The sequence below is a fragment of the Anser anser genome, assembly GCF_964211835.1.
Source record: "Anser anser genome assembly, chromosome: 1".
NCBI classification, from domain to species: Eukaryota; Metazoa; Chordata; class Aves; order Anseriformes; family Anatidae; genus Anser; species Anser anser.
Window position 1 is genome coordinate 172,849,155 of NC_139720.1, and position 26,845 is coordinate 172,875,999.

General features: G+C 35.9%; 1 protein-coding gene across 29 annotated transcripts in view; it reads left to right on the forward strand.

Annotated features, from left to right (window-relative positions):
* Positions 1-26,845, forward strand: part of PCDH9 (protocadherin 9) — an 803,467-nt gene that overhangs the window by 153,737 nt on the left and 622,885 nt on the right. For 11 of the 29 annotated variants that reach the window (XR_014578269.1, XR_014578270.1, XR_014578271.1 and 8 more), the window contains one exon: positions 1-26,845. This exon is cut by the window's left edge; it is cut by the window's right edge and continues 55,569 nt beyond it. The exons of 17 other annotated variants lie outside the window; for them this stretch is intronic. Coding sequence is in view for 1 of the 12 variants with exons in the window: in XM_083820654.1 (XP_083676780.1) it covers positions 26,621-26,641 (21 nt within the window). In the remaining 11 variants the exon portion in view is untranslated. One more of the 29 variants, XM_083820654.1, reaches the window with a different exon arrangement.

Here is a 26,845-nt window from a genome sequence, read left to right on the forward strand (position 1 = left end):
TTAAAATAGACAGCAGGGTGGTATACTAGCAGGAGTTGTTATTTTGTTACTGGGGGAAAAAATAGGAAAACTGATGAAGATGAACATCAGAGCTCAGCATGTATACTGTATGTAGTGCTGCAAGACCTACCATACAAGATATTCATCTGCTTGTCAGTGAGATTGGATTTTTGGGAGCAGATCTGTTGATATTTGAAAGACAACAACTTGCCAGTTTCATTACTTTAGTATCTTCCAGCAGATAGACTCCCTCAAATCAATAAAGCACCCATCCTAAGCTTTCATTAAGTATTAGCCAAATGTCACCGTCTCCTAGAAGTGTGCTGTAAAATTACAATATGTAGCTGCCTTCTGCTTACACACGAGTAAGCCTGTGATAACTTCACTTTAAACAGGATTTTCTTCCTCTTCTCTGTTTCTTCACCCTCCTTTCTCTTTCCCCTTGCTTGTAAGGGTTTAATTTTCACTAGCTTGCCAAAAGCTTAATTATACTTGCTGTGTATAAATACCCAGTGGAGATCAGAGAGAAGAAGACAGAGAAAGTCATTTTTCGAAATCTGAAAAAAAAAGGCAAATGTAAACTGAAAATACTGACAGAATTGGAAGTGTGTGGGCTGGATCACTAATTTCCACTAGGGCAGGCTTCATTGAAGGGGAAAATATGGTTAAATTAGACACACTTAAGTAATGAATTACTTGCATGTCTCTAATGAGCACTTCAGATTACCTGTTATTAGAATTCTAGTACACCCAACATAAATTTGGGTGGGATACTGCCTACACAACTCTCAATTTCAGGAAGAAGAATTGCATTTGCTTTTATGTATATGGACATTTTATTTGACAGTAAGATGCTGTGCACCTTAACCAAAAATGATGTCAGTTTATGTAGGATTTAACTATACATAAACACAGAAAATACAAACTGGATTACATGCAGAGCCCTTGTTCTTTGTATTAAATTGTGATCCACTGAATTCCAGTAAGGCAACATTGGAAGACTGAAATAGCAACATCCCCAGTAACTTTTAGCAAGCTCTGCTTGCTGGTCTGTCTTTGGAAAAGAACAGAGCAGTACTGTAATTTGGTATTAGTTTTACAGTTATTAGGGCATTCATTCACTTTGTACAACCTTTGATGGAAGGTCATACAACGAACTGTAGGTTGGATAACAAAGTAACAGACACACATTTTACATGAATTTGAGTAATGATGATATTTTGACGTAGACTGTATTCTTGTTACCTTGGCCTTACCATTAAAGAAAAAATGCCTTTTTTTGTTGTTCAAGATGCCTTGATATCATCAAGGTGAAATTTATATAGTCTGATGAGAAATCCTCTGTAGTCAATGAAAAGACTTCTGTTAATGCAAATAGACTTTCTATTAGACTGAAAACCTTCTACCTCAAAGCTCTTCCCAGACCTGTAGCCATTTATTTTTAGAGATTACTTTTTCTATAATTTTCTTTACTACTGAGTATTTCTTACTGCTCTCTTGTTCTCTGTTTTGTCCTAGTACCTTTCTCTTTCTGGGCTTTTCTTCTGTATCTTACTTTTGTAGCCTTCTATTCATGACTTAAACCACTGTCTTTTGTCTTCATTCAAATAACTCTTGAAAACTCATTCCTTTTATTGAGCCTTTAGGGAGAACCCATTGACTTCAAGAAATTTGAAATGCAAATAATACATTTGGCAAATATACAACATAGTTAATCACTTTCACTGGAAAACTGTGCTTTTCCAGAATATTTCTGTATATTATTTCCCTTGCATTTTTCCCATATGCCACTTTCTTTGCATTCCCCAGTTTTTCTGTTCATTGTTGTTAATGAGCTTCTGCATTTGGTTTGTTTTCACTAACAATTTGAACTTTTTATGCAAGGTTCCTGACCTTTTTTCCTTGTATTGACACACAGGGTTAATATATCAGCATATATAGAAATGCATTGTATGTTACGCTTAAAAATAACCCTGCTGCTGATGTACTGTGATACTATGTATTTACCAAGCAATCTTATTTTTAAAGTATGATCAAATTTACCTGAACATCTGACCAAGGCTAGCAGTAAACTACGTTAACAGTGCAAGCATTAATAAATTGTCCTATATTTTTTTCTGATTTTTGAACATTTGTTTTATGTGCTCCATGCAAGTATAATGAACCTTTTCCATTACCTTCTATGAATATTGCCAAAAAGTTCATTAGAAGAACACTGACAGGTGGATGGGAATGCATTTTAGACCTCTCTGAATATAGAAAAGACAAATAAACTAGTTGGAGGTAAAATATTTCTTTCTATCCTTTCTGCATGCTTTAAAATATCTGTCAACCTTTCCCTGTCTATGTCAGGTCGCAAGTGACATTTGAAAAGCAATTTTTGTTCACATGTGGCATATCTAGGCTGTCTCTGGATTTTTCCTTAAAAACAAGAGCAACCTCTCTTCTTCTTCCCCTTTCAAAACAACAACAACCAACCAAACAAACCCACCAACAATTCCATAATAATGTAATTTCCACCACTTTGGGTAACCACTAAAAGCAAATAGACATGACATTCTTGTGTTATATAGAGTCAATATTATATTTTCAATAATTTTACATAAAAATAATGATTATTTTGTTAGAATCAGATGCTACCAGCATCCTTTTAATGATAAAATATTTCAAATATCATTTGTCTGTTATCACCAGAATTATATCATCAAAAAATTGGTTCACTTTTAAACAAATTCAATTAGATGTTAAATGTTGATTTATAGCTTGTGATACCATCACAAGAGGGAAAAAAAATCTACCAATTTCCACTAAGATCCTTTTGTGTGTATAATGCTTAAATATTTAATTGAATTTTTTTTACTGATATTTTGCAATCAAAGTTAACAGTAAAACATACAGAAAGTAAATTCAATCTAGAAACATTTGAAATGAAAGGCTCAGTTTTTCCTCAGCAGGGTTAGAGCTCAGTGTTAAATACAAAGAGGTTATTACTATTCCACTTACTAATAATTGTCATTATCACAGATGAAAAGAATAATTGTTATATTTACTTTGTACATGGGTCCTCATAAAATAGCATATTATGTCAGGCAACAGGATAGTTATTCTAATAAGGCTTACTGAACATCTACTCCAGCAACTTTCTATTTTACCAGAAGTGTGAAACCAAACACTTATCCATAAAGAAAATATGAGAAGAAAAATAGGGCTGCTTGGCATAAAATAATATTAAATGCAAGACGCTCCGGTGATGTTCTCTTCAAGATCAGAAACTTGTTGGTTATCATTGGGTACGTTTCAACAGGAGGTCTGTTTTTTATGTTTGTCTTAAGAGATGTTTCTTTTTACAGTTGACATCAAGCTTTCACATCAAACCTTCACATATATAAACAAGATCAAAAGTTTTGAAAAATTTTAAATTCCTCAGTCAGCATCTCTTTTTATGAGCTCACTCATAATGCTATTTCATACAGTGTTGTATGGCTGTTTTCCCTGATTCCTTGTAATTATTATTATTATTTATTTATTTATTTATGTAGCCATGTGGAAGAATTAATTATGTTACATCCTGAGAAATGGAACAGTATCAGAAAATAGGGTAAAGGGTCTGGTCTGGATCAAAGATTCTGGGTGCAAAGGTATTGATTTTAAGGACTGATAAGGAATAGACAAAATGATTGGGATTGCCATAACCCACTGCTTTTCAGTTCTCACATGGCTATAGTTTTTAAGTTAAAGAACAGTAGATCTTCATGCATAAACCTGCATTTTGGATAACCTGTGTATAATGAAAGATAGAGGCAGAGGCATCAGCAGAAGGGGTGCTCCTGGGAGGCAAAGTAGGTTGTATAGGATTAACAGGAAAGATACTAAGCAAGAGGGTCTTTGGATTAAATTTCCTTGCACTATCACACATAGAAACATAGTAGAATCCCTTGTTTCATTTTGTTTTATTTTCTATAGACAACCCCAGGATCATAAAATGAATAACCAGTAAACCCTTAGAAAAAAAAATGTTTTTTGAATACCATGTAGTCTCTTCTGTCATTGAAGTGACAGATTTTCTGCTGGTGTAATGCAGTATGGTTCCATCAACCTCACGTAGTGACTGACAGAATTGGCAACAAGGGGATTGAAGTGATTTACATCAATTAAAATTGGATTTCAGACTGAACTTCCTAGTCTTATTTATTTTATTTTGTCTTAATCTGTGCAGAGAACAATATTGTGTTTTTCTTCCCTATGACCTCTTGTCACACTTGTCTGACCTTAAAAAAGTTAAAGCTGACACCCAGATTTTCTTAGTGCACAAGACATTGTGATATGCTTTTAGGTGTTGCCTGTTTCTGTTTCATTAACTTGCTGTAGCTTGTTCATCTAACTTCTCTGAGTTGAGCTGAAAGCCATGTATTGGGAGCTGTAGCTATCAGTGGAAGTAAATGAGTTGCCACTAGTTACAACCCTTTTTTTTTTTTTTTTTTTTTTTGCCCTGTAAGCAGCAGTAGTCAGGAAAAGTGGGGTAGGATTAAAAAAAAAAAAAAAATCAAAATAATTGGATGTAAAAAATCTGAAGGTACAGCAGAGATGTCGTTTTTTTTAACAGGTAACTGTAGAATTTGAATAATTTAACCTTTAAAATGTTGTTTATTCTGTTGTGATCAAGAGGAAAAAATGTCACTTCTTTCTTTTGCTGATGCCATTTTACAGGATATGATTACAGATGCATGGTGTAAGTGCTTGTGTACAAGGAGCCTTCAACTCAGTGAAGAGCCTTGGTGTGCCAAGTATATCATCCAGAGCAATTAAAAAAAAAAAAAGGAAGAAAATAAAAAGAAAAAAGAAAATCACATTTGGATTTACCTAGCTTTACTCTGGGCATTTGGGTAGCAAAAACTAGGTAAAAGAAATCTGGCATAGAATAAAAACAACTTTTGGGTCTATTGCCAAAAGCATGGCAATCTGTTTTCTTTGTTAAATAGGCATTTGTGGTCACCCCATCTCTAGGATTCTGCAAATGGTTGCTGCCTAGGCAGGTGCCATATGGGCCGGCAACTCCCTCGGGTCTGGGAACAGGGGGTGTCTGCATAGGGGTGGCAGGGCAGGGTCCCACTGCCAGGGTCAGGAGCAGGGTAGCCAGGGGCAGCCCCAGCCCCAGACATTGGGCACATCCCAGGGGACAGACTGAGGTCAGAGAGAGTGTGAGGCTCCGGGCTGGACCAGCAGGGTGAGGCCTGGGCGCATGTAGGGCTGCTGATGCAAGTGGTGATGATGAGTGATAACGTGCGCTTCACAACATGTGCTGAGCTTTTACATCCTTTCTTGCATGTGCAGATGTGCTCACATTACTGTTAGCCATCTGGAACAGGTGATTAAAAGAAATATATTGGGACGACTGGTTCCAGGTGCCAGTCTTATATTGTGCTACCTCCTGAAGTCAGTTGTTATTCTGTTGCTTTTGCTTGAGGAGATGAAGTTCAGACTATCATTGTCTGTCACACTGCATATTACCAGTGCTATGTGCTGCCTGGTACTAGTCATTGCAGAGCTGGGAAGATCTTTACTACAAAGACTCATATTCATAGAGTTATATACATATGTGCTTTGCCAGCATTATTCCACCAGTTGTGGAAAGATGGTGGTGTGCGTGCTGTTCTTAGTATTCCTGTTCTAGGAAAGCTAAAAGAAATGTGTTCACAGAAAAGTGAAAATGAATCAAAGATCAGATCTACCCAACAGCACTAGAAAAGGTCTTAAATTTGCTTTATGCTAGCCTTATTTCAGCTGCTCTAAGCTTTCTAGAGGCCAGTTTGGGCTTATGAATATGTCCAAAACATAATAAGGTGATAACCATTGGGACATGTGGTCAACAAGTAGGTGACATCTTCTCAACAGTTACTCAGCTCGTTGGAGCAATAGCTGGGCCTGGGCCTCCAGAAAGATTGAACAGGTTGCTTCATGCAATCTCTTCCTTGTTATTTCTAATTGTATATCTGGGTCATCCATTTAATGGCCAGTGCAAATATTTGTGAACAGCATGAATTTTCTCTTCCCATGAAACATTGTTCATAGGATGGACAGACATAGTGGAAATGCTTCTGTACACTTTGCTATTTGGGTTGGACTTTATGGGCTTTATTACCCTTGTGCCTTCCAGAAAACAAAATGACATATTTTCTGGAACGTATTGCTTCACCAGGTCTAGAATATATTCTATTATATGCTGTGCCACTTCAGATAGTCCACTGAAAATACTTTGCTTGCCGTATGAAGCATGGCCTGTAGCATGCCTTAGGGCATGGCACTTGTGGGGCTAAAGTGATAGCTAAGTTACTGTATACGCACTGTATAGTTGCTTATACTTACTTCAACATAAAACAGCACATTTACACATTAGACAAGCACAAAATGGTCCATGTGGAACTACTTTCACTTGAGGCAAAGTCTCCTTGTAGAGGTCTGAAGTGTAAAGTGAATTTAGTCTTTTTTTTTTTTTTTAAATTGTACAAATAAGCAGAAAAGAAAGCTAATTTGTATTCTTTTTCTGTTTTCATGGCAGTGGGGGGGGGGAAGTTTGCACTTTTTCTCTGCTCCTTTTTTTCTATTTTGTTTTGGGAAGTGGAGGAAGGCTAAGACAAATTATCTTTTCCTAAAGATGTAACCCAATTTCCAAAGAAATATAAGATGTTATAAAGAATGGGGGAAAGTAAGCCCTAGCCTCTCACAGTTGACTTGGAATGTGTAATGAGTAAGTTTATTTTGTGTTTGCTTATGTGGAGCTTTTTGTTCAGATGGGTAGAGAGTGAAAAGGAAATGATTGTATTATGTTCATTGTCTGGGGTGGAAAAAGAATATCAGAAAAGGTACTATTCATTTCTTTTTCCTGAGGAAAGTCTTAATCATTGGACATACCAATGGATGCATATTTGAATATATTCTGAGATGAATCTTCCAGCTTGTATCACTTGTGTTCTATTTGAAACACTGGCATATGTAGAGAGGTAGTTCAATACAGAATTAATCCCTTGTCTTACAGGTTTGTTGTCCCTGAGAGTTTTTAAAAACCTTTTTCACTATCTTACCATCTAGTTCTTTTCATTCAAAAAATTATTTTTCCCTAAGGGATTTTCTAGAAGATGCTTACCAATCTAAAACATAGTAAACAATTTGAATTATTTGGATTTAGTGATTCAGGTGGAGGTGTGCAGTGGCAGATCTGATAAGACTGTGATTCATGAACAGCAGGCAGTAATTCAGAAACCAAATTCCGGTCCTTTGAGCTTGCAACACACTATTACTTAGAGAAGAATAAAATAGAAGTCTCTCCATGAAGGCAATGGAACTACTTCTGAGAATGAAGCCACTGGGTCCCAGGCACCGTACTACAAAAGCATGCTGCAAGTAAATGCTTGCTGAAATAGCTGAGGATTTTTATTTATTTACTTACCTAATTAATTAATTAATTAATTTCCATGACCATAAAAGCTTTGGCACTTGCCTTTCAAAGTCTAGCATGTTTGAGTTTCATGGAGAGCTCAGGACTGCTTCACAAGGGGTGGTCTCTACAGATGCCTGGGCCTGAATAGACAGGATAATCTGGAAATCAGCCTCTCTAGCATGTAGTTCAGTATGTGTTAAGCCCCAATTTTAATTTACAGTCCATAATATAGTTTTCTGGCAGGGATTCATAAATCTCCATTTCATCTCTACAACTGCTGCATGATAATGGACCTTTCTCTGGTTCTGCCTGTATCTCCACTAAGCCTGCTTCTTAGGACATGTAGAATTCAGCAGTAGGAATATCACCCGATGCCAGTCCTCACAGACGCATAGTGTTATTGAAAATGTGCTGGTGCCTCACATTGTTATGCAGGTCCATGGTCATTAAAATTTTATCATATAAACCCTTCCGTCTGCACCGAAGAGGAATTGAGAACCTTGGCAGAGGATGATCACATATTTTATCAGAATCTTCTGAAAGGAAAAACCAGCAGGCTCAGAGCAAGAAGGAACCAGAATAAAATTCCCTTTAATTTAAATATAATATAACGTCAAAACCCCTGAAATTGACATTTATCTACTGTAGTTCATTTTAACTTTTTCCCCAGAGTGGCTCAGTGTCCCATGGTTGCACAATAGTTCAAACCAGTTGCACATGATATAATTTTCATATGTTTCTCCTGCAAGGCAGCTATTAATCAAAGCATGCCACAGACAGCTGAAGTGGAAGGCAGCAAGCTAGGGATTATAACATTGATTTATCAGGGGTCAGTCTGTCAGATTAGTAGGTTTAGAGACTAGGCCATTTGTGGTGTTTCCTAGCACAGATGCAGATAAAAACTGGCAGAGAGCTAATTAAGCAGAGTATTCCACACGTAAGACAATTAGGAAGTTTCAAATAGGAAAGCAACAACAACAACAACAACAACAAAAACACTCCTAGCCATTATTGGCCAAACTCTTTCAATTTGTTTTTAGCAAAGGATCAAATGAAAGGAGTTTGGCCTGCTTGTGTTTTTACTGAGATTCTTTTTTATTCTTAATAACTTGGTTGTGTATGTAGGCTTTCCTTTCCGGTTCCAATTAAAAAGAAATTAGAACATTATACAATTAATTACTTGTTAAATATCTAAGAAATGTTTAGGAAATGCTTATTCTGGAATGACTAGAAAATACATTAAAAAGGTGCATTTGAGCTGAATTTTCCATGGTGATAACCCTTTCTCTGTGCATCACTACCTGACTGCATATCTCAAGATAACTACCAGATGATCTTGGAGGTCTTTTCCAACCTTAATGATTCCATGATTCTATGACATACAGAAATTATACCTATCTCCCACTGAAGACAAAGGGAGTTTCAGATTTGCATCACCTCTTATACCAGGGTCTAGTTCTCAAAAAATGAGTACTCGAACTATAATAGTTTAAATCCATAGCCCATTTGCAAACTTCAGGCTCACACTAGTGGAAAGTGTTAAGGTCCATAGACAAGAGTTTCTGACCTATATTCAGATAAATAAAACATACTTGTTTGTTAAGTGAATAAATATGAAGATAAAAGCAGATCTATTGCAAGTAAAAGGTATTTCCATTCTCATATTTCATGCATACACAAACTATTTCAGTTTAGGTGGACTTCAAAGATTAATGAATTCAGGAAAGGCAAACCCCAGTTTTCCTGTGGGCAGAAGTAGAAGACTGGCATCTAACTGTTCTTGTAACTGTTCTTGCTTTAAAAGCTAAAAAGGGTACCTTTTTCTATAAAGAATTCGGACTAATGCCAAACACTTCAGAGGTACTTAAAAGAAGCACAAGTGTTTTCATTATTTAATGAAATTAAAGAGCAAAACAATATTGTGTTTTCTTATTGAGGAATAATGTTTATCCCTGGATTTAACAACAGCGTGTTGCTCATGAATGTTTCTTCAGGATTTCTTCTTACTCTTTAACGTGACAATGGATTTAGATCAGACGGTTACGTAAATGGTTCTTATCTTTATATGTGTGTATATTGTCACAGTGATTTTATTTCATTTAGGAGTTAAAAGTGCTTCATATTTTTTCAGCTATTGGCCTCTTTTTATTTTTACTTTTTTTATAGATGAGTGCACCTGTGTTCATTTCAGTGTCAGGCTAGCTTTGTCTAAATAAAAATATTTTGTTATGTTAGCTTGCCCCACGTTTTTTTAATAACTTAAGCAACAGTTTTACTCAAGAAGGGTCAGGCATTATACTGAGAAAATCTCGTGAAACTACAGACAAAGATACACTGATGTTCAGAAAACTATGTGTTGTTTCAGAACAACTTTCTATTCTCAGCTGCATACTTTTTTTTTTTTTTTTTTAATTTCCTGCTATTTTAGAAGTGAGCTAAAGATAACTTGCACTAGAATGGCAAAAAGATTGTGCAGAAAGGAGGAATTGCCCCTTCCAGTGTTGCAATCCCCATACCCTCATCTTTTCCACCATTGTCTTCTACAACACAGTCTACAACACAGGCGCCCTGTGAAAGAAAAGTGGAGCAGTGAGTTTGAAAAGCTTTGGATGCCATTCTTGGAGACACATTGCATGTCTTGCAATTGTTTATTGCAATGGGTTCAAACACATTAGAAAGAAATGAACAAGAGATTTTGCATGGGGGATTTCTGTTTGCTTTTTGTCTTTTATTATCCTCTGGATGATCTAGCTTTTTATAGGGATAATAATCATCTAGGTGAATAATATGAGTCACCTACTAAAAATAACAGGTTTCTCTTATCTGTTAAAAAAAAAATCTGCTATGATTTCTGAATATGAAGAAACTACCAAAAATTCTACCATATGCCTACTTTCTATAAAAAATCAGCTAGATAACGATATTTCTGATCTCTGATTAGTATTTGTTGACAGGGTTGCTATCAAGTACTTTATATCTAAAATTTGAAAATATTTTGGCACTGTCATTCTCCAGATATTTAGAACATTGCTTTTCTTGCTTGTGCTTGTGGGAAAAATTTCTGTACTTGCAGCTAAAGTCTGCATCCTTATCCTTTTTAGAATGCATATAACCTTTTGAAATCTGTAAATTGATGAAATCCATTTGGACTTGTTTTCGTGGATCTAGCAAAAGGGAACTTTGTGATCTCAGTACTCTTGCTTTGCTTAATATCACTTTAGTCCTAAGCCTTCATAAAGATTTTCAAAGAATGTACTAGAAAAATTATCAATTATCAGTATTAACTTAGTGACCTGTTTTTAATTTGTTCCATTTTCAAAACAAATAAAATCTATTTCAGTGCAATATTTGGTAAAATCAAGTCAACAAAAACATCAATTAGTAAAAATCTTGAGTCAGTCTGATGCAGATGGCAGGTATAATTTTGGCTTCATACAGTAAAAGTTTCACTAAAGTTAAGTAATGAGAACATGGCTGTACATTCTAGGAAACTTGGCAGCCTTCACTAGGGGCATTTGTACCAGCTATAATCATCATCATTATTATTATTTCTTGCATTCCCTTAGCTGTCGTAACATGATGAGTAAGAGCAGTCTCATAATGTATATTGATCACCCAAGTATTAATCTACTCAAACAATATTTACCACTTGCTTAGCACTTTTCATTTCTTTAAACATGAATGCACTTTTAAAAGGCTGAGAGGGTTTGTATTTTTCCATTTTACTTACGGAGGAAACGAAGCAGAATGTGACTAAGTGACTTTCCCGAGTCACGTCCTCAAAAGGGCAAGTGAAGTGACCTAGGCCCTCATGGTCCCAGAGCTGGAAGGGAAGACAAACTTGGTCATTTTCTTAAATGTGGCTATGTCTGCTGTTTCTGTAAAAGCACATTTTTTGTGTAAAAGCCTCTCTAGACATTTATTCTCTGAAAATAACAACTTAATCCATGCTTGCGCTATCTCACAGCTTTTTTTGCCTCTACCCTTCTCCATGCCATTTCTAGACTTGAAAAATGCATTTATGTGAATCAACTGCTAAGTATTTCTAGGGCTGAGTATGAGGTTTTCTTATTCATCCTCCTGATCGTGGCATACAGTCAATCTTAGGAAAAGGTGCTTGTAGGGAAGTCTAGTTCAGCACTTCAGTTTTACCAGAAGTAGTACTTCATTTTTATCTTCCTGCCAGTACTCCAGCAGGAGTTTTCTGGGGGACTGGGACAATGTTTTGCTGCAGATAAGATAATATAGCACACACACACTGATTCCTAAAAAGTGTGCTTTCTAGCATACTATGTTGATAGCACAGCAAGTAAATAACAATAACTACCTCTCTGGCATACACATCCACAGCTATCTCTGAGGGACACTGCCATCTGAAACCTTTTCTTCCATACTGTGCTGCATAGCTGGGCATGGGCACTGTGATTTATGGTCCACTGACCACAGTTCCAGCTATCCTCCTTTGAACCGAATTTTTGCTTTTAAAGAAACCAGTCTGTGTTTTGTTCTTTCTTTGAAAAAATCATCTGAGTTTTCCACCAGATTTGTAAAGTCCCAAATCCTTTTGTTTCAATGACAAATACTTCTTCCATTGAGCCCTTTTACATGTCAGGGTGGGACCTTCCCCAGGATGATTTAAAGGCAAAAGACAGAAATGGGCCACTCCATGCTTCCTGTAAACAGTTTAGATGAGAACAATGTGCTAACAGTTCCACGCAGTTTTCAGAGGAGGCTGAATTTGCTGGATTGCTGAGTCACTGACAAGCTGTCGCGTGAAAGAGACAATAATTTCTTTCAATTAGAAGCTCATGCAGGCAGGAATATCTTTCAAATATCACGGAGATAAAATGGAAATCCTGCTCCATTTCAGTGACTGATTTCTCTGCTGATGTGGAACAAACAGCAGATAACGGAACTATGCATATTCTTACAGACATCAAACTTCTTCTCTCCTTTTCTTTTCCTTTCTTCCTTTCAATACTTCCTAACTATCTTTTCTAAATTCATTTTACTGTTGGCTGACTGTCACTGGTTACCATAGCAACAACCTTTGGTAGCAGCAACTCTGGGATGCCCGATGCGAGCATCTTCACATTTGAGTCTTGCCAAGGCTAGCTATTAATCCAGGGTTATATATTGGCTCAACACTGTAAGATTGCTCTATTTTTCCCCCCTTTAGCTGACTGCCAATCTGATTTTTGTGAGTTGGATACTTTTCTTTCCACACTTATCTATTGGGCAATCTGGTGTTAATTTTCACTCTGATCTTTTCATGTTGGTTATTTTGTAGGACTGGTTAGCTTAAATGTCTTTCACAAAATAGGTTAAAACATAATTGATTTAAAGAACCTCTTTTTCAGTTTGTTTCTTAGTGAAAAAGAAGGATTTGAAGTAATCTTGTTCTTTGGACAACTATTCATAGTCGATCAGAGCAAATTTCACTTGCAAGCTGTTCTGATCTTTGATATGTTTAAATGCTTTGCATGACGTAACAGTGATTACTTTTTTTTTTTGCTAGGGTAAGGGATAGACAAATATATATAATGATAAAGCTTTTTGGAGACAGATGGCTAGTATAAAACATCTGTGAATGATGTAGCACCTAATGGCAGCAGTGGAAGAGTGGAACTGTCTTTAAAATTTTGTAAATCCCCGTACCTTCTTAATAAAACACCCCCTAATAGCAGCTTGCTGTAAAGCAGAAGTAGCAAAGTGGTTAAGAGTGGTTGGGAAATGAGAGCTGAAAGAGAAAACTGCAGTGCAGTGATTGGTTTGATTTGCTGAATAAATTGCTATGTTCAGATTCAGTTCGTATCAACAGGCAAAGCAGTGTCCACCTGCAGAGCCTGTCACACTTGGTATCCAAAACTCTGACACAGCTAGTCTTAAACAACCTTCATTGTTGTCAATAATTAATGCCAAAAAGCCCCAAACACTAAACTTACAGTGTTTGCAATTTTATTCCATATACAAGAAAAAAGAGAGTAGTGTTTCTTGGGGATATTTCCTTAAAAACAACAACAACAACAACAACAAAACTTTTAATAAATATGTGTAATATTGTACTATTTTGAACAGATTACTTTAAAAGTAGGCAAGAGGTACTGTTCATTCAGTAGATTTTCTCTTTTTTAAATGTGACCAGAAGCTAGGAGCATAGTGTACTGTCTCCTTAATACAGTATGAATTGCATTTTGATAATTTGCAGCTATGATGTAAAATGGATAAATGTGAAGTCTTCTACATTTGCACGAGGCAACTGATGTTTGTCCTTGTCAGTAATCCTGGTAGCTTTTGGGGATTGAGAATAGCTGTTTTCTAGGGAGTGGTTTATTATTATGTATTTATTTATTCATTTTGTCTCAAATCTCTCTGGGTATGTTTTGCAATAAACATTTGGTTCAGAATCTGAAATCTCCATTGTTTTTTCTGGAATTTGGAAAAATCCCTTCAGGTTTGTTTGGAGGTTTCCATTCATACTGCTGTGATGGGAGTTTCCAGGAGAAATAGGGCTGAACTCTTATAAAAGGCCGATGTAAAATAATATTTCTGGAGAAAGGGGAAGGACGTATCTTAAGAGGAGATATAATGGCTCTAAAGTGTAGAAAATTACTTGGACAAATCCTAGTAGATTTTAGGGGAATTCCTCAGGAGTTTATAAAGTTGCAGACCTGACTGAGAGGCCTATCAACTTAACCTTTCTGTTAGGGAGTTCCATTTATTCATTTTACCTCTTCCTGTATATAAGGTGCCCTGACTCTTTGAGTAGCTACACTTATACCTGATTTTAGTCAAAATCTTGTCTTGTAGTCTTTTTGGGGGGGGGGGTCTTTTTTTTTTTTTTTTCTCAGTCCAGCACTAAATACAAACTTTGAAATGTTGCGTATTAACTACAATTGATATTTGTGATCTTGGGGTCAGGCTACTTTTTGAAGAAATGCAGTTGCGGCAAATTTCAAAAAGCATTTTTGGCAGTTGCAACCCAAAAGACCTATGGAAGGTTCTAAAAACTCATTTTCAGCCTTCCTTAACGTTAGTTTAACACTTGTATGTTTAATCAAAATGTTTGATATTTAAATATTAAACATTGCCATTTTTCTCTGGACACTTAAGCCAATATTAAAGAGAGTGAACAGGAGCATCTTGTCTAATTATTGTTAATGGTCCCAGGCAAATTCCAAGACTGAAATACCAGCAGTTATTACACATCTAAAGGAAGTGCAGTTCTGTTTACTGTTGGTAACAAAAATTTTCACCATGTGAACTCAAAATCTTTTATTTTGAATTGTTGTAGCCTTCTTCAATATGTAATTCTTTTATACCAGAGGGAAGTTTGGTGTCACGATGCTCAGTTTTTGATGATTGTCAGAAAGAAGGTCTCCTTCCTTATACAGATAGGAGTGACAGTCTGTGGTTGGAAGTCTATTATAAATTTGGACTATATGTAATTGAGCATTGTTGTTTAAAGAACATGTTTTGCCCTGCATCTAATGTGAGACCTTCACATCATGAGTTAAAAGTCTCAATAATACCCAAGATGTTAGAGAAAATTATTCTTTTAAATTTGTACTTTAAAACAAAAAATACAGCTTTGCATCTATTAAAAACAAATAAATAAACAAACACCAATGAGCCATCCAAAAAAAAAAAAAAAAGAAAGAAAAAAAACAACCCAAAATACAGCTTTGTTTCCAGTGGTAGATGAATGTCATTGATGAAATCCAGAAGGCAGTACAAAAATAGGATTTTATTTTGGAAGGCCTTTGACAGCAGTTCTTTGACCATTCCATTAACCTGGGTTAAATTAAGCTCTTTAACCTAGATCTTTAACTTTGTTCACTAGTTAAATTGGTGGGTGTGCTGGCTCACCATACTTCCTTCAGGCTACACAGAAGGAACAATTAAACACTCTTTTATGTGGCCGCTGCTGGAAACATCAGAAGCTGTGCCATAAAGTGCTTGGCTGAATGGCAGAACTTGTACCTACCTACCTGAAGAAATAAAAGGGATTTTTGAAATGGGAGTTCAGAGGCCAGTGGATTTATTGGCTGCAGCAATGAAGGTGGGAGACTAAAAGTAAGAGCAGTAGTCAAGGCCATTCAGCTGTAAGGATGCCAAGAAAGACCCAAACCTCAAAACAAAAACAACCAAACAAAAAACAGCTCTTTTTTTCTGAGGTCTGGGGATTTTTTTGCTGATAATGTTTGTTTCTGAGCATGAAATCTGTATTTTGTTTCCACTTTTCAGACAAAGTCAGGTGTCCTGACATTTACAGTAAGTAAATGGGATTGTGTGAAGGAAATATTTGATGACTCCTTATTTTCTACTAACAGAAACAGCAAGTTCTCCAGTAATGGCAAAACATTCAAGGTAAAATATGTACGACTGCGTTAATTATTGCAGTATATTAAAAACTAGATGGTTTGCTATACTTGTATCATGCTTCAGAAGTATGATCTTTTCTTACACCATTTTTAATACATCGTTTTGTCAGAAATGCCATAGGCATGCAGCACTTGCCATACCATACATAGAGAGGTTTGCCTGCATTTCTGTCAAATCTGTGTTCATTTATAGCACTCTATAAGGCACTTTAGCCAAAAGGCATTTGGTTCCCTGGTGCCAGCATGTGCTGCCAGCTTCTGTTGTTTTACTGTATCTGTGTTCTTGGTGGATGGGCAACAGCCCATCCCTGTCTTCCTCTACTTTTGGGGAGCTTCGTTCCTTTCAATCATGTTAATGAAGTTGAGGAATTGTTTTCTACACATCTTTATTGACTCTCAGGCTTTTCAGTGGAGGTATAAGGTTCTGAGTTTTGATTTCTTCTTGTTTTTCAAACAAGAAAACAAGAAACATTGACGTACTGAACAAAACAGTTCAGACTTAGATGATGTAAATGATGATTCAGGAGAGGTTTTCAATGAAATGCCAATAAATATGATCACAGGTCATTCCTACTCAGCTATTTCTTGATCAGTTAACAGAACTCTGTATATGTTTGTTACCCAGTGCCATTATGCAATGTTTGTGATGGAGACAGTTAAACAATAAAAGCCAAATGCCTGAAACAGAATTACTATGCTAGTCATGCAAATATTCCTCTGTGTACAGAGACAGACAGCTTCCTAAGGCTGTGGCTTCTTGATAGGTAGGTAAAGACCTACAAGTTGAGAAGAAATTGAGAGGATGTTCAAGGCTGTTTCTGTTTTTCTTGCTTGTGAGGGAAAGGATAAATAATGAATAACAGCAAAACAAGTCTAGCAGTTAGAGGCGAGCTGCTTTTTCTGCCATGTGATGATTATTTGCTTCATTCATGCCTTGTAAGTCTGCAGGTTGTTGTCAGTGTTTTTCTTAAGTCTTCCAGCACAGAGCCCTGGAGCATACCCACACTACTTGTTCTTGGAAGTATATTGAAATAATGACTGTGATTCAGGCTGAGGTGAATGGAAGAGGAAGGATTTTCTAATTTGTAGTGGCTTTTCATGAACTTGCATTTACTTGTTCTTCACAAAGATTTTGTTTGTTTGTTTGCTTGCTTGTATTTGTTTCCCAGGGTGTTACCCTAGATGTGTTGTTTTTTACTTTAAACCAAGTAAAGCCATGTATTTCATAGGGAATTTTCAAGGAAGAATGCTTGAGGCCAGATTTGCTACTGGCTTTCTGTACACGTTAGTTATCACAGAGTTATATCGATACAGACCAAAATGGTAGTAGTATTTACATATCCGAAGTGCATAAAAATAGATAAAAAGCAGTAGTTTGTTAAGAGTTTGCTCATGAACCCTCTTGAATGATAACAACTGCATCAGTTTTTACAGAGACTTGTGGTGCTTGAGGACATTTTCTTAAGGAGTAAAGCTGTTAAGGACATTGTCCCACATTGTAACATGTGGGACAGACGAGTTGGTGAGCTTTCTGTGTGGATGACATCCACCTGTGTGAGGGATGCGTTGTGAGGGATGCATTGTGAGGGATGCATTGAGAGGGATGATGTGTTGCTTGCTTTCTCCCGTTTTTAAATTTTATTATTTATTTATTTATTTATTTTCAATCTGGGACATGGATTGGCTGCAGCTGCTGGGCTTCCTTTAAATTCTGGCCACTTAGACTTACTGCTGTGCAAAACTGTAGTTGTACATTCTTCTTCACAGACATTTTGGGATAGAATCACCTAGTACATATCCTTGACTTCACTGAGAACTCATTTGCAAGACACAGTCATTTCAGGTACTTGACAGTGATTTGATTGGTTATTATTTTGTTTCAATCAGATCATGTATTGCATGTGGCTGCAAACTGAAAAGACTTCATAAACACCTGTTACAAATTGCATTTTTATTGAGTTAAATTTAGATCTAAAGTATTTTCAACCTTTTTTCTTTGCTATCTGTGATTGTTTTTCTTCTATTTTCTTTTTTTTTTTTTTAATGGGACTTTTTTTTTTTAATTTTCTTTGTTGGGATCTTTCTTAATTCCTATTAAATACATAGGTTTTAAATGTAAATTGAGAAATGGAGATGAGCTACTTGTTTATGCACGTTAGGAATCTGAGGTGATGGTCACGATATTTTTTATGTTACATTATTTTAATTTGTATTTTTATTTTAATCTAAGTTTTTAATTAACAGATAACATTATTTGCAACAATATATAACTAGTGAGGGCAGTGGGTTCCACTAGTGGCAATTATCTGCAACTCATGCCCAGTTTGCATTCCAATCTGGTATCATCAAGTTTTAGGTTCATTTATATAACAATGACATTCTATTTCAAAATGTATAGGCCAGTAAAATATGCTGTGTTTGAGAATGTAAGGATTTACAGCATTTTATGCTTTAAAAATAAAGAGAGAATCTTTCCAAGTTGCTTTTCAAGCAACTCTTTGCAGAATGAAAGCAAACCAAATAAGCATCAAGAAAAACCTGGAATATTTTGTGTGTGTGTGTGTGTGTTCATGAGATAGTTTGAAAATGTCAGATAAAGGCTATGTTGTTCTTTTCATTTTAACCAGAAAATTCTCAGCAATATCTATGTAGCAAGAAGATGATATTCATCAATTGTTACATTATATTCACAGTTTCTCTCATTTCCCAAAATGCACAGCTGCTGTGTCATTTTAAGATTTAGAAGTCACCACATTTATGTTTTAACGATCAATGGCAGCTGTTGATCTGAGTCATTAATGAGATTTTGACTTCATCTGTATTTAAACCTTGTATATTCTGCAACAGAGTATGCTTGGAAAATGAGATTTCTCTCATGGTTATAACAAAGAGTTTTACAGGCTTGAGCTGAGAGGATTCGCTCTACCCTGTGGAAGGTTATATAGTACAAACTTTCTGTTAAATGAGAAGGGGCAGAAGGAAAACTCTTGCTGAGTTTTCAAATACTACCCTTTGGTCTATGAGCACATACAAAATGGCCCTAAGGTGAAGGTATCTACCACTTCTATGTTGAGAGTGAAATAGTAGAAAAGTCTCCTCAAAGTGAAATGTGATTCTGTAGCTCACTCATTTATTAAAATGCTATCTATTACACTTCCTTTGAGGGCAGCAGAGTACCTTGAGAATGACATATTGAGTGCATACAATGTCACTTGGGGAATGTTTAATATAATGTCATAGATATTTGGGTATAGTAAAACAGTTCTTAAAAATGGCAAATAATGACCTTCCCAAACAATGTTCGAATTGTATTTCTGATGCGTAATAAATCCCTCCTCATAGTTAAATATTCTGGTATTTAAAATTTGTTTTATCAGTGGTTTTATGTATCAGTAATACCTTGTTTATAGGTTAGTAGAGAGAAAATATATATTTTTTCAAACAACAGAATGAATTTCTAATAGGGTTTCCCTTCTTGCACTCTGCCTTTTATGATGTATGTATTTCATTAACCTTTCTGTGTTTTCACTCAGAGACTTGTTCTGTCTACTTCAGATCCTTGGGAAATTGTACTGGTTAATTTCTCCTTACCAATAGGCTATAATTCCCAATATAAAACTATGACAGAATCATCCAAATTAAGTGTTAGTGAAAACATGAAAAACAAAAACTAAAGAACAAACAAACAAAGAAACAAAACCCACAAAACAAACAAAAACATTCTCAACTACAATAAAGTTTTCTTATAGGAAAACTGCTATAATGTTTTATTTAGTCCTACTGAACAAAGAGTAGATATAGGTGCTTCACTGGGAATGAAGATGGTTCTTAGGAAAGTCTTATCTTTTTCAGATGATTGCTAATTATAGTCTAAACAGGACAGTCACCGTTGGAAAGACCAAAGTACTACACGTTAGGACATGTGAGAAGTAGCTTGGACGAGCTACAAGAGGATGCTAACATGCAATTCTTTGTGAATATTGAGACCAAACTACTATTTCAAATATCTTAGGTTCTTGAAGACAACATCTACTAAGTGGGTCATCTTGTCATAAAAGGATATCAGGTTAGTCAGGCAGAACCTGCCCTTCATAAACCCATGCTGGCTGCTTCTGGTCACTCGATTGTCCCATATGTGCTGTGTGATGGCACTCAAGATGATCCGCTCCATAACCTTCTCTGGGACCAATGTCAGGCTGCCGGGCCTGTAATTCCCTGGATCTTCCTGCCTGCCTGTTTTGTAGATTGGAGTCACATTCACTGCAATCTACACAATCACAAAAAATCACAGTCATAACTACTGCTCTAGAAAAAATGTACTAAAACATTCAAAGCCATGACATAATCATTGCTTTGTAAGCGGTTCATTATTCAGAGTTAACTTTGTTGGAATTTGGTTGGCATGGACAGTTCAGGAACAGACACTACTAATTTGGCCAGAGAAACTAAGAAAAATGAAAGATAATATTAAAGTTGAAAAGAACAACATCTTTATCTTTTTCAAAATCTATCCAGTGCTGATTAACATTATTTCTTCATCCCATTTGTTCTATACAAACGTTTTGATTTGGCCAAGTGCCTACTTTCAGTTCTTCAGCATCATCCTCTCTTTACAATGGAGAGTTTAGTTTATCCTTTGGCTTTTGACATGCTACATTGCAACTGTAGCCTGTGTTAGCCCTAAATCTTGTCATTTGGCATTGCAGAATTAAATAATTAGTTAAAATTTCATACAAATAACTATGAATGTAGCAGTCTAATTCCCTTGAAGAGTTTATGGCTATTAGAAAGTGAGTCCCAGTCCTTTATGAGCTTGGGTATAGGACAGAATGTCCATAACCCCTATGTGCCTGGCATCATCATCTAGATGTTGAAAAACTCAGACTGTAACGTGCCTAGGACTTTCCCCATCTATTCTCCTTTATCACGTGTCAGGAATTGCAGTAGAAAGTGACAGAAAGCCTTGTGATAATGTTGTCCACTAGCACCCTCATCTTGTGAGATAACTGGCTGCTTTCTACTTAAAGACCTTTTGGAAGAAATGAGTAAGCTACAAATACTGTTCTTATGTTTGAATGCTGACTGTTTTGAAGATTAGGAGAAGGGAAATGAAGAACAGTTCAAGAGAGAGCTCTGGTTACCATGAACTCAATATCATAAACTAAGTGAAAGATTGATCTCAAATGTCTATCTTAGCAGTAGTTCAACAGAAAAAGTCTTATTACTCCAGAGATTGCTTTGCTTTTCATCATCTATCTTACTATCAATGATAATTAAAGGCAAATTCAAATCCTTTAAAAAGTACTGTATGTGGTAACTGTTTGCTGAATATCTCTTTAATGCCCTTTATAAACTTAGGGCTTCGAAAATTGACCTTCCTGGTTGAAATAACTACTGGCTAAGAGCAAAATGATGATTTCAGGCCTTATCCTACAGACACTTTACACATGTAAGTAGTGAATATCGGGATTAATTATATGAATAGTAGCTGCACATCTTGGCCCTTGGACAATTCAGAGTCTTGAGTAGAGGCTGAGGCTGATTCTAAGATGTGAGTAGCTTTGTTGAAGCTTTGTTGAAGCTATTGCAAATCTTGTCTGATATTACCTGTGTTTTAATATTGGACAATTTTAAAGTTCATTCCATATCAGACAGCATATCTGAACAAAGATATATTTTATGAAGTAATACGCAGAATTAGGCTTATGCTGAGACAGTAGTAGAAGCAGATTGACATTTCATCAGGAATAGTGTGATTGGAAGACAAAGAAAAAGGAGCTTTTCATCTTTAGGAAAACCCATTCAGAACCATTAAGTATAGCTCAGTCTCTTGTACTGATGGGAAAAAAAAATTGTTTTTGGATTGAGGATAAAACAGTATATGCCAAATCCCAAATAATGTATAGGGAAAGCTATGAGCAAATGAAAGAGTTCTGCATGGAATTGAATATGATTCTGTATATTATATAAAGTTGTAATAAACATAGAGCATAAAATTCAGTAGGCCTTTGTTTCAATACACTCAAGATCATCTCAAAGTTTCACTCTTGCTACTAAAGCCCAACTTGTAATTGGTTAAATAACGTTTTTAGATTTGGAATGTTCACTTTGAAGAAGTGCTGGGTGCTATCTTACCTGCACATTCACTCTTCTATCATTTAAAATATGCATTAATTCACTTTTCTGTTTTCAGAAGACATTTTGCCATAATGGGAACAAATGTAATACACTTCTCATTGGTACTTCTTCCAAAAACTAGTTTTCAGTATACAGTGACACCAAACAAAAGCAAGCCTTTTCTTATGCTGATGTCTATCCATCCATAGGTCTTTCCATGCGCATTTCTACTTAATCTAATTGGATCTAAACTTCTAACATGAAAATATTATTTTCATGGTAAGGGAACATATTTATTTGTTCACAACACATATCCAATACAAAGTATAGGAAAAAAAACAAACAAACAAAAAAAACCCCACCATACTATGTTATTTAGATTTAATATGCAAAACAAGATGAGAGCATATATGTGTAACATGGATGAGGTAATATTACTGTGGGAAACCTAATTTTGCACGACCATAATGAAATATTTTATCATTTATGTTAATAGTTAGCTGACATCTGTGCTTCTTTGCTAAGAAATGGAAAGTAAAGTAGTTGAAATAGTTTTTACTAATTGTATAGATTTTTCATATGAAAATAATAATTGACTTTATACCATACTTTTTAACTGATGACAACATTTAGAACACAGGACTTGACTTGAAATATAGGCTGGAGGACCTGACGAGGTAGGATAGGGTACTTACATAGTTGAAAAAAAAATGTTGCAAAATAGTGATCATTAGCTAAATCTGCTCTCCTGATATCTTGCTACCTTTTCACTATATGAAATACAAAGATAGAAGCTAACTTAAGAATTACAGCTGTTAATACTGTATTTAGTCAGCATTAGAATCTGTTTTTTCCATTTGTGCAGCATTTAATGAGAAAAAATGCAATTCACTCTTTTCCCAGTAGGTGGCTTTCAAATGAAAGGTATTTCATTTTTTTTCATGGTTGTGGAATTGTTATCAATGAGAATTAAGTCTTAACAAAAATTTAAAAGGTAAAGAACAATACACATACCAATTATCTTGAGCTCATGTTTGTAATTATTCATAGGCTGGAATTCAAAGGCTTGTATTCTTATAATACCAGCAGTATTCATACTTTTTATTATCCCACATAATATAGGATCCATTTTTTCTAGCCTTTTAACATTAAATTCCTTGTTGTTGCTAATTAGGTCTTTCTCTTCTGCAATTGACTGTTGTGCAACAGTAGCATATTTACACCAGAGTGTTTTAAGTGCATGTCCTATGTACTAAATTCAGCCTAAAAAGTCTTGCAGACTACCTGTAAATCTACAGACATATCTAAACCATATGAGTGCAGCATGGAAATTTCAGAAAACAGCACTGACACAAGTCATTAATCCACGTGGTTCTTTGCAGCATTGTGTAGGATGTACCAGCTCAAGCCAGGAAGGGTAGAACATAAACTTTTTATGCCACTGTAATATTTTTCCTGGCTAAAGAAGAAAATAATTAGGGCCATGCTTGATTGGTGGCACATGCACCTGGAAGCACAGAAAAATAAACAGCACCAAAGCAAAAACAATCAATGGGGTGGGAGAGGAGACAAGGTACACCACATCTTTCCTTGCTAGTTACACCTTAGTTTATTTGGGTCTGCCATCTTCTCTCAAACATAATCCCAAGGTCAGTTATCTCAGGGTCTCTATGCAGTGGCCATCTCCTGAGCACTGTCCGAAACCAAATTTTCTCCAGGGCAGTTATAGCCGTCCAGCATTTTGTTTACCTAGCTAGCCCTACAAACTCAGCTGCTTGACATTCACCCGCTCCCAGTATTTTCACTTACTTTATAGCTACCCCCACACCCGAGAATTTAGCAGGCTTTGTGCTGGGTAGGTGTCAAATGAAAGCAATAGGACCAGCAAATAGAACCTGTATAAAGGTACCTGTATGGTTTATCTCCCTGCTATCTAGTTAGTAGCTTCTGTTGAATGAGGCCTGTGACAAGATTCAGTTGAATCTGAATCTTAGAAAATTGTAGGTGGTTTTAATGCTATGTAATTAAATTGGCTTTTAGTATAATACTGCTAATAATAAATAGACTACTACCGTTTCCCTCCAAAACCTTTATACTTATAATACTTAAAGGCTTTTTCTTCCCTTTCCCTTTGAGAATGTAGTGAAATTAATAACAGTGGAAGGAAGAATTATTTGAGAATACTGGTCAAAATCAACAATCTTGATTCCACCAAATATATTTCACACTCTCTTTTTGATTCACTTTTTCAGTTAACATATCTAATTTGGGGAAAAGCTCTTTTATGCTTGTGTCTACCATCATTTACTTGCACGGAAAATCTTCATATAGGAAAGAACTAGGGAAAGGAAAGCCAATGAGTGAGAAAATAAATGGTTTAAGAACAAAAGGTGGGAGAATAATACCTTAATCTCTCCAAGCAGCAAGAGAGTTAGAAAGAAGAAAAAAATGTGGTAAGGAAACTGTGGAAAATTGGAGGCTTATGAAGAAAAGTGTCTCTTGTTTGGAGATATTGCACATGTCTTCCAGCTGCAGGATGTGAAACAAGATGTCAATAGCGTAGCTGGAGGTTAAGGTAGGGCTTTAAGACAATTGGGACACATTGAATGAATTGCATAGCTGCCACAGTGAAAATTTATTTGGTTCTGCATGTAGAAATTTCACAGTTGCTCCAAATACCTGCGCAGTGGTATATTGCTTATGGCAACGATTATGCTAATTGTCAATAGATGATGCACTAATCCAGTCAGCTAACTGGAATGGAGTAGAGTGAATTACAGCAAAGAATAGGACAATTATTCTGTTAAAGGGAAGACCAAAGTTCTACTAGTATGATTTCAGTAATAGTGAGTGGATCAGAGTAGTGATTCATTTTTACAGTCTCTCTTCAAGACTGCCCAGATGTCTCAAGACAAAATGCAAACAAAACAAAGCAAAGAACAAAATAATCAAATAGTTGGAGATGGAAAAATCCATTTCTAGGGATATTTTCTCCAAATTTTTTTAGAAGTATTTTTTAAATCATGAAACATGGCACATAACCTCTTTTTCAAAACTTTTTAATGTTTAGTCTGTGTAAGATTCCCAAGAATATCAAGAGTTGTAAGTGCCGAGTCCTTCTTTGAATCTTGGTAAAGTCTTGACATCAGTGACATCCTGTGGCATTGAGTTCCATAATCTAATTATGTACTGCATTAAAAAGTATGTCCTTTTATCAGATTTGAAGCTGCTGCTTTTCACTTTCACTTAGTGTCCTTTTGTTCTTGAATTATGAGATGCAGGACTACAGAAGCTCCTGATCTATTTTCTCTTTGCCACTTACCATTTTTATACTTCCATCATATCCCTTCTTATTCATCTTTTTTTTTCCTAAGGTTAACAATTCCATTTTTTTCCAGTCTTTTCATATGAAGGCTTCTCTATATGCCTAATTATCACAATCATTCTTCTCTGAATACCTTCTAATTCAGTAATATCCTTTTTGTGATGGGGTGACCAGTACATCACACTATTCCAGAGGAGGGAAAATTATTGATTCATATAATGACATTATATTTTCTTTCTTATTCCTCAGCTCATTTCTTATGCATCTTAACATTTTACTTGCTTTTTTGACTGCAGCTGCACATTGAACAGGTCTTTTCATTGAGCTGTCTGTAGTGAGGCCCAGGTGTTTTTCCTAAGTTGGCGCTATTAATTGAGATGTCTGGTAAAGTGAATGATTCGTTACAGTTTTTCTCACCAATATGCTTTACTTTGCATTTAAATAAATGATTTTCACCTCTTTTACAACTGCCCATCTATCTAGCTTGGTCAGTTACCTCTGAAGTTTCCTGTCTTCTTCATACTTGGTTAACAGTCTTTTTTTTGTGCAATCTGCAAGTTTTGCTACATTGCTGCTCACTCATTTTCTTCATGTTAATTAATATGTTTTGAACACCTGGTTCTTGTATGGCACCTTGAAGCACCCCGCTGTTAACTTTTTGCTATAACGTAAAATGTCAATATATATATATATTTTTTTTTCCAAAAACATCTTTGAGAGAAGTTTTGCTTCATTTCGCATCCTATCCCCGAATAACTTAATCTCTGACTGAGATGGTGAGGGAGTTAGTCTCTTGAGAGGAACCTTGTTCTTGCCACATTTATTCAGTGAATCTAACAAGGTTAAGGACTGGTTACCTTCACAATTAAATCTAAATGTTCACGAGATAGCTATGCTCTTTGTGACCACAAGTATGGAAATTAAAGACAGAGGATGGAAAAGTAGTTAATTCGTTCAGTATGTTAGGCAGACGCATGCAAAATTAAGATGGGAGCAAGCTGCAAGTAATAGTTCTTAACCCTGTCTTGGTGATAATCCTAGCTAGCAGGAACATAATCAGTCTAAATAGGCAGGGAGCCTGTAGAGTATAGAGCCTACTTCTTACGCCTATGTGTGAAGAAAACTTCATGTGAAAATAAATAAATAAATAAAAAAAGAAAACTAGGGGTAAAGTTTTAGGTAAACTGTTACTTTTCCAGACTTTCTTCCAGAATCTGATATGAACCAAGATATCTTAAGATTTCTAATCCCCCAAATTCTTGGGGAAAAAGGGAAAGGCAAAGCTATTTTGATGCTTTATATGTCATATCATCCCCTAGGTCTGCTTATTTCCTGGTATCTCTTTCTCTTTCTCTCAAGTGTTCCCCATCCTCTCCCTGAGAGAGTCAATGTCTGCTTCATCAACCCTGACTGCCTACAGTGTGCAACAAGCTCCATCACCTTTCTTCACAAAGAAGATTGCTTGCACAGAAGGTTTCTCAAACTGCTTGGGACACCTTGCACAGATTCATGCCTCTGCCTTGAATTCAGAAGGGACACTTAAAGAAATCCTGAACATTTTGTTGGAAATGTGATCAGTCACCT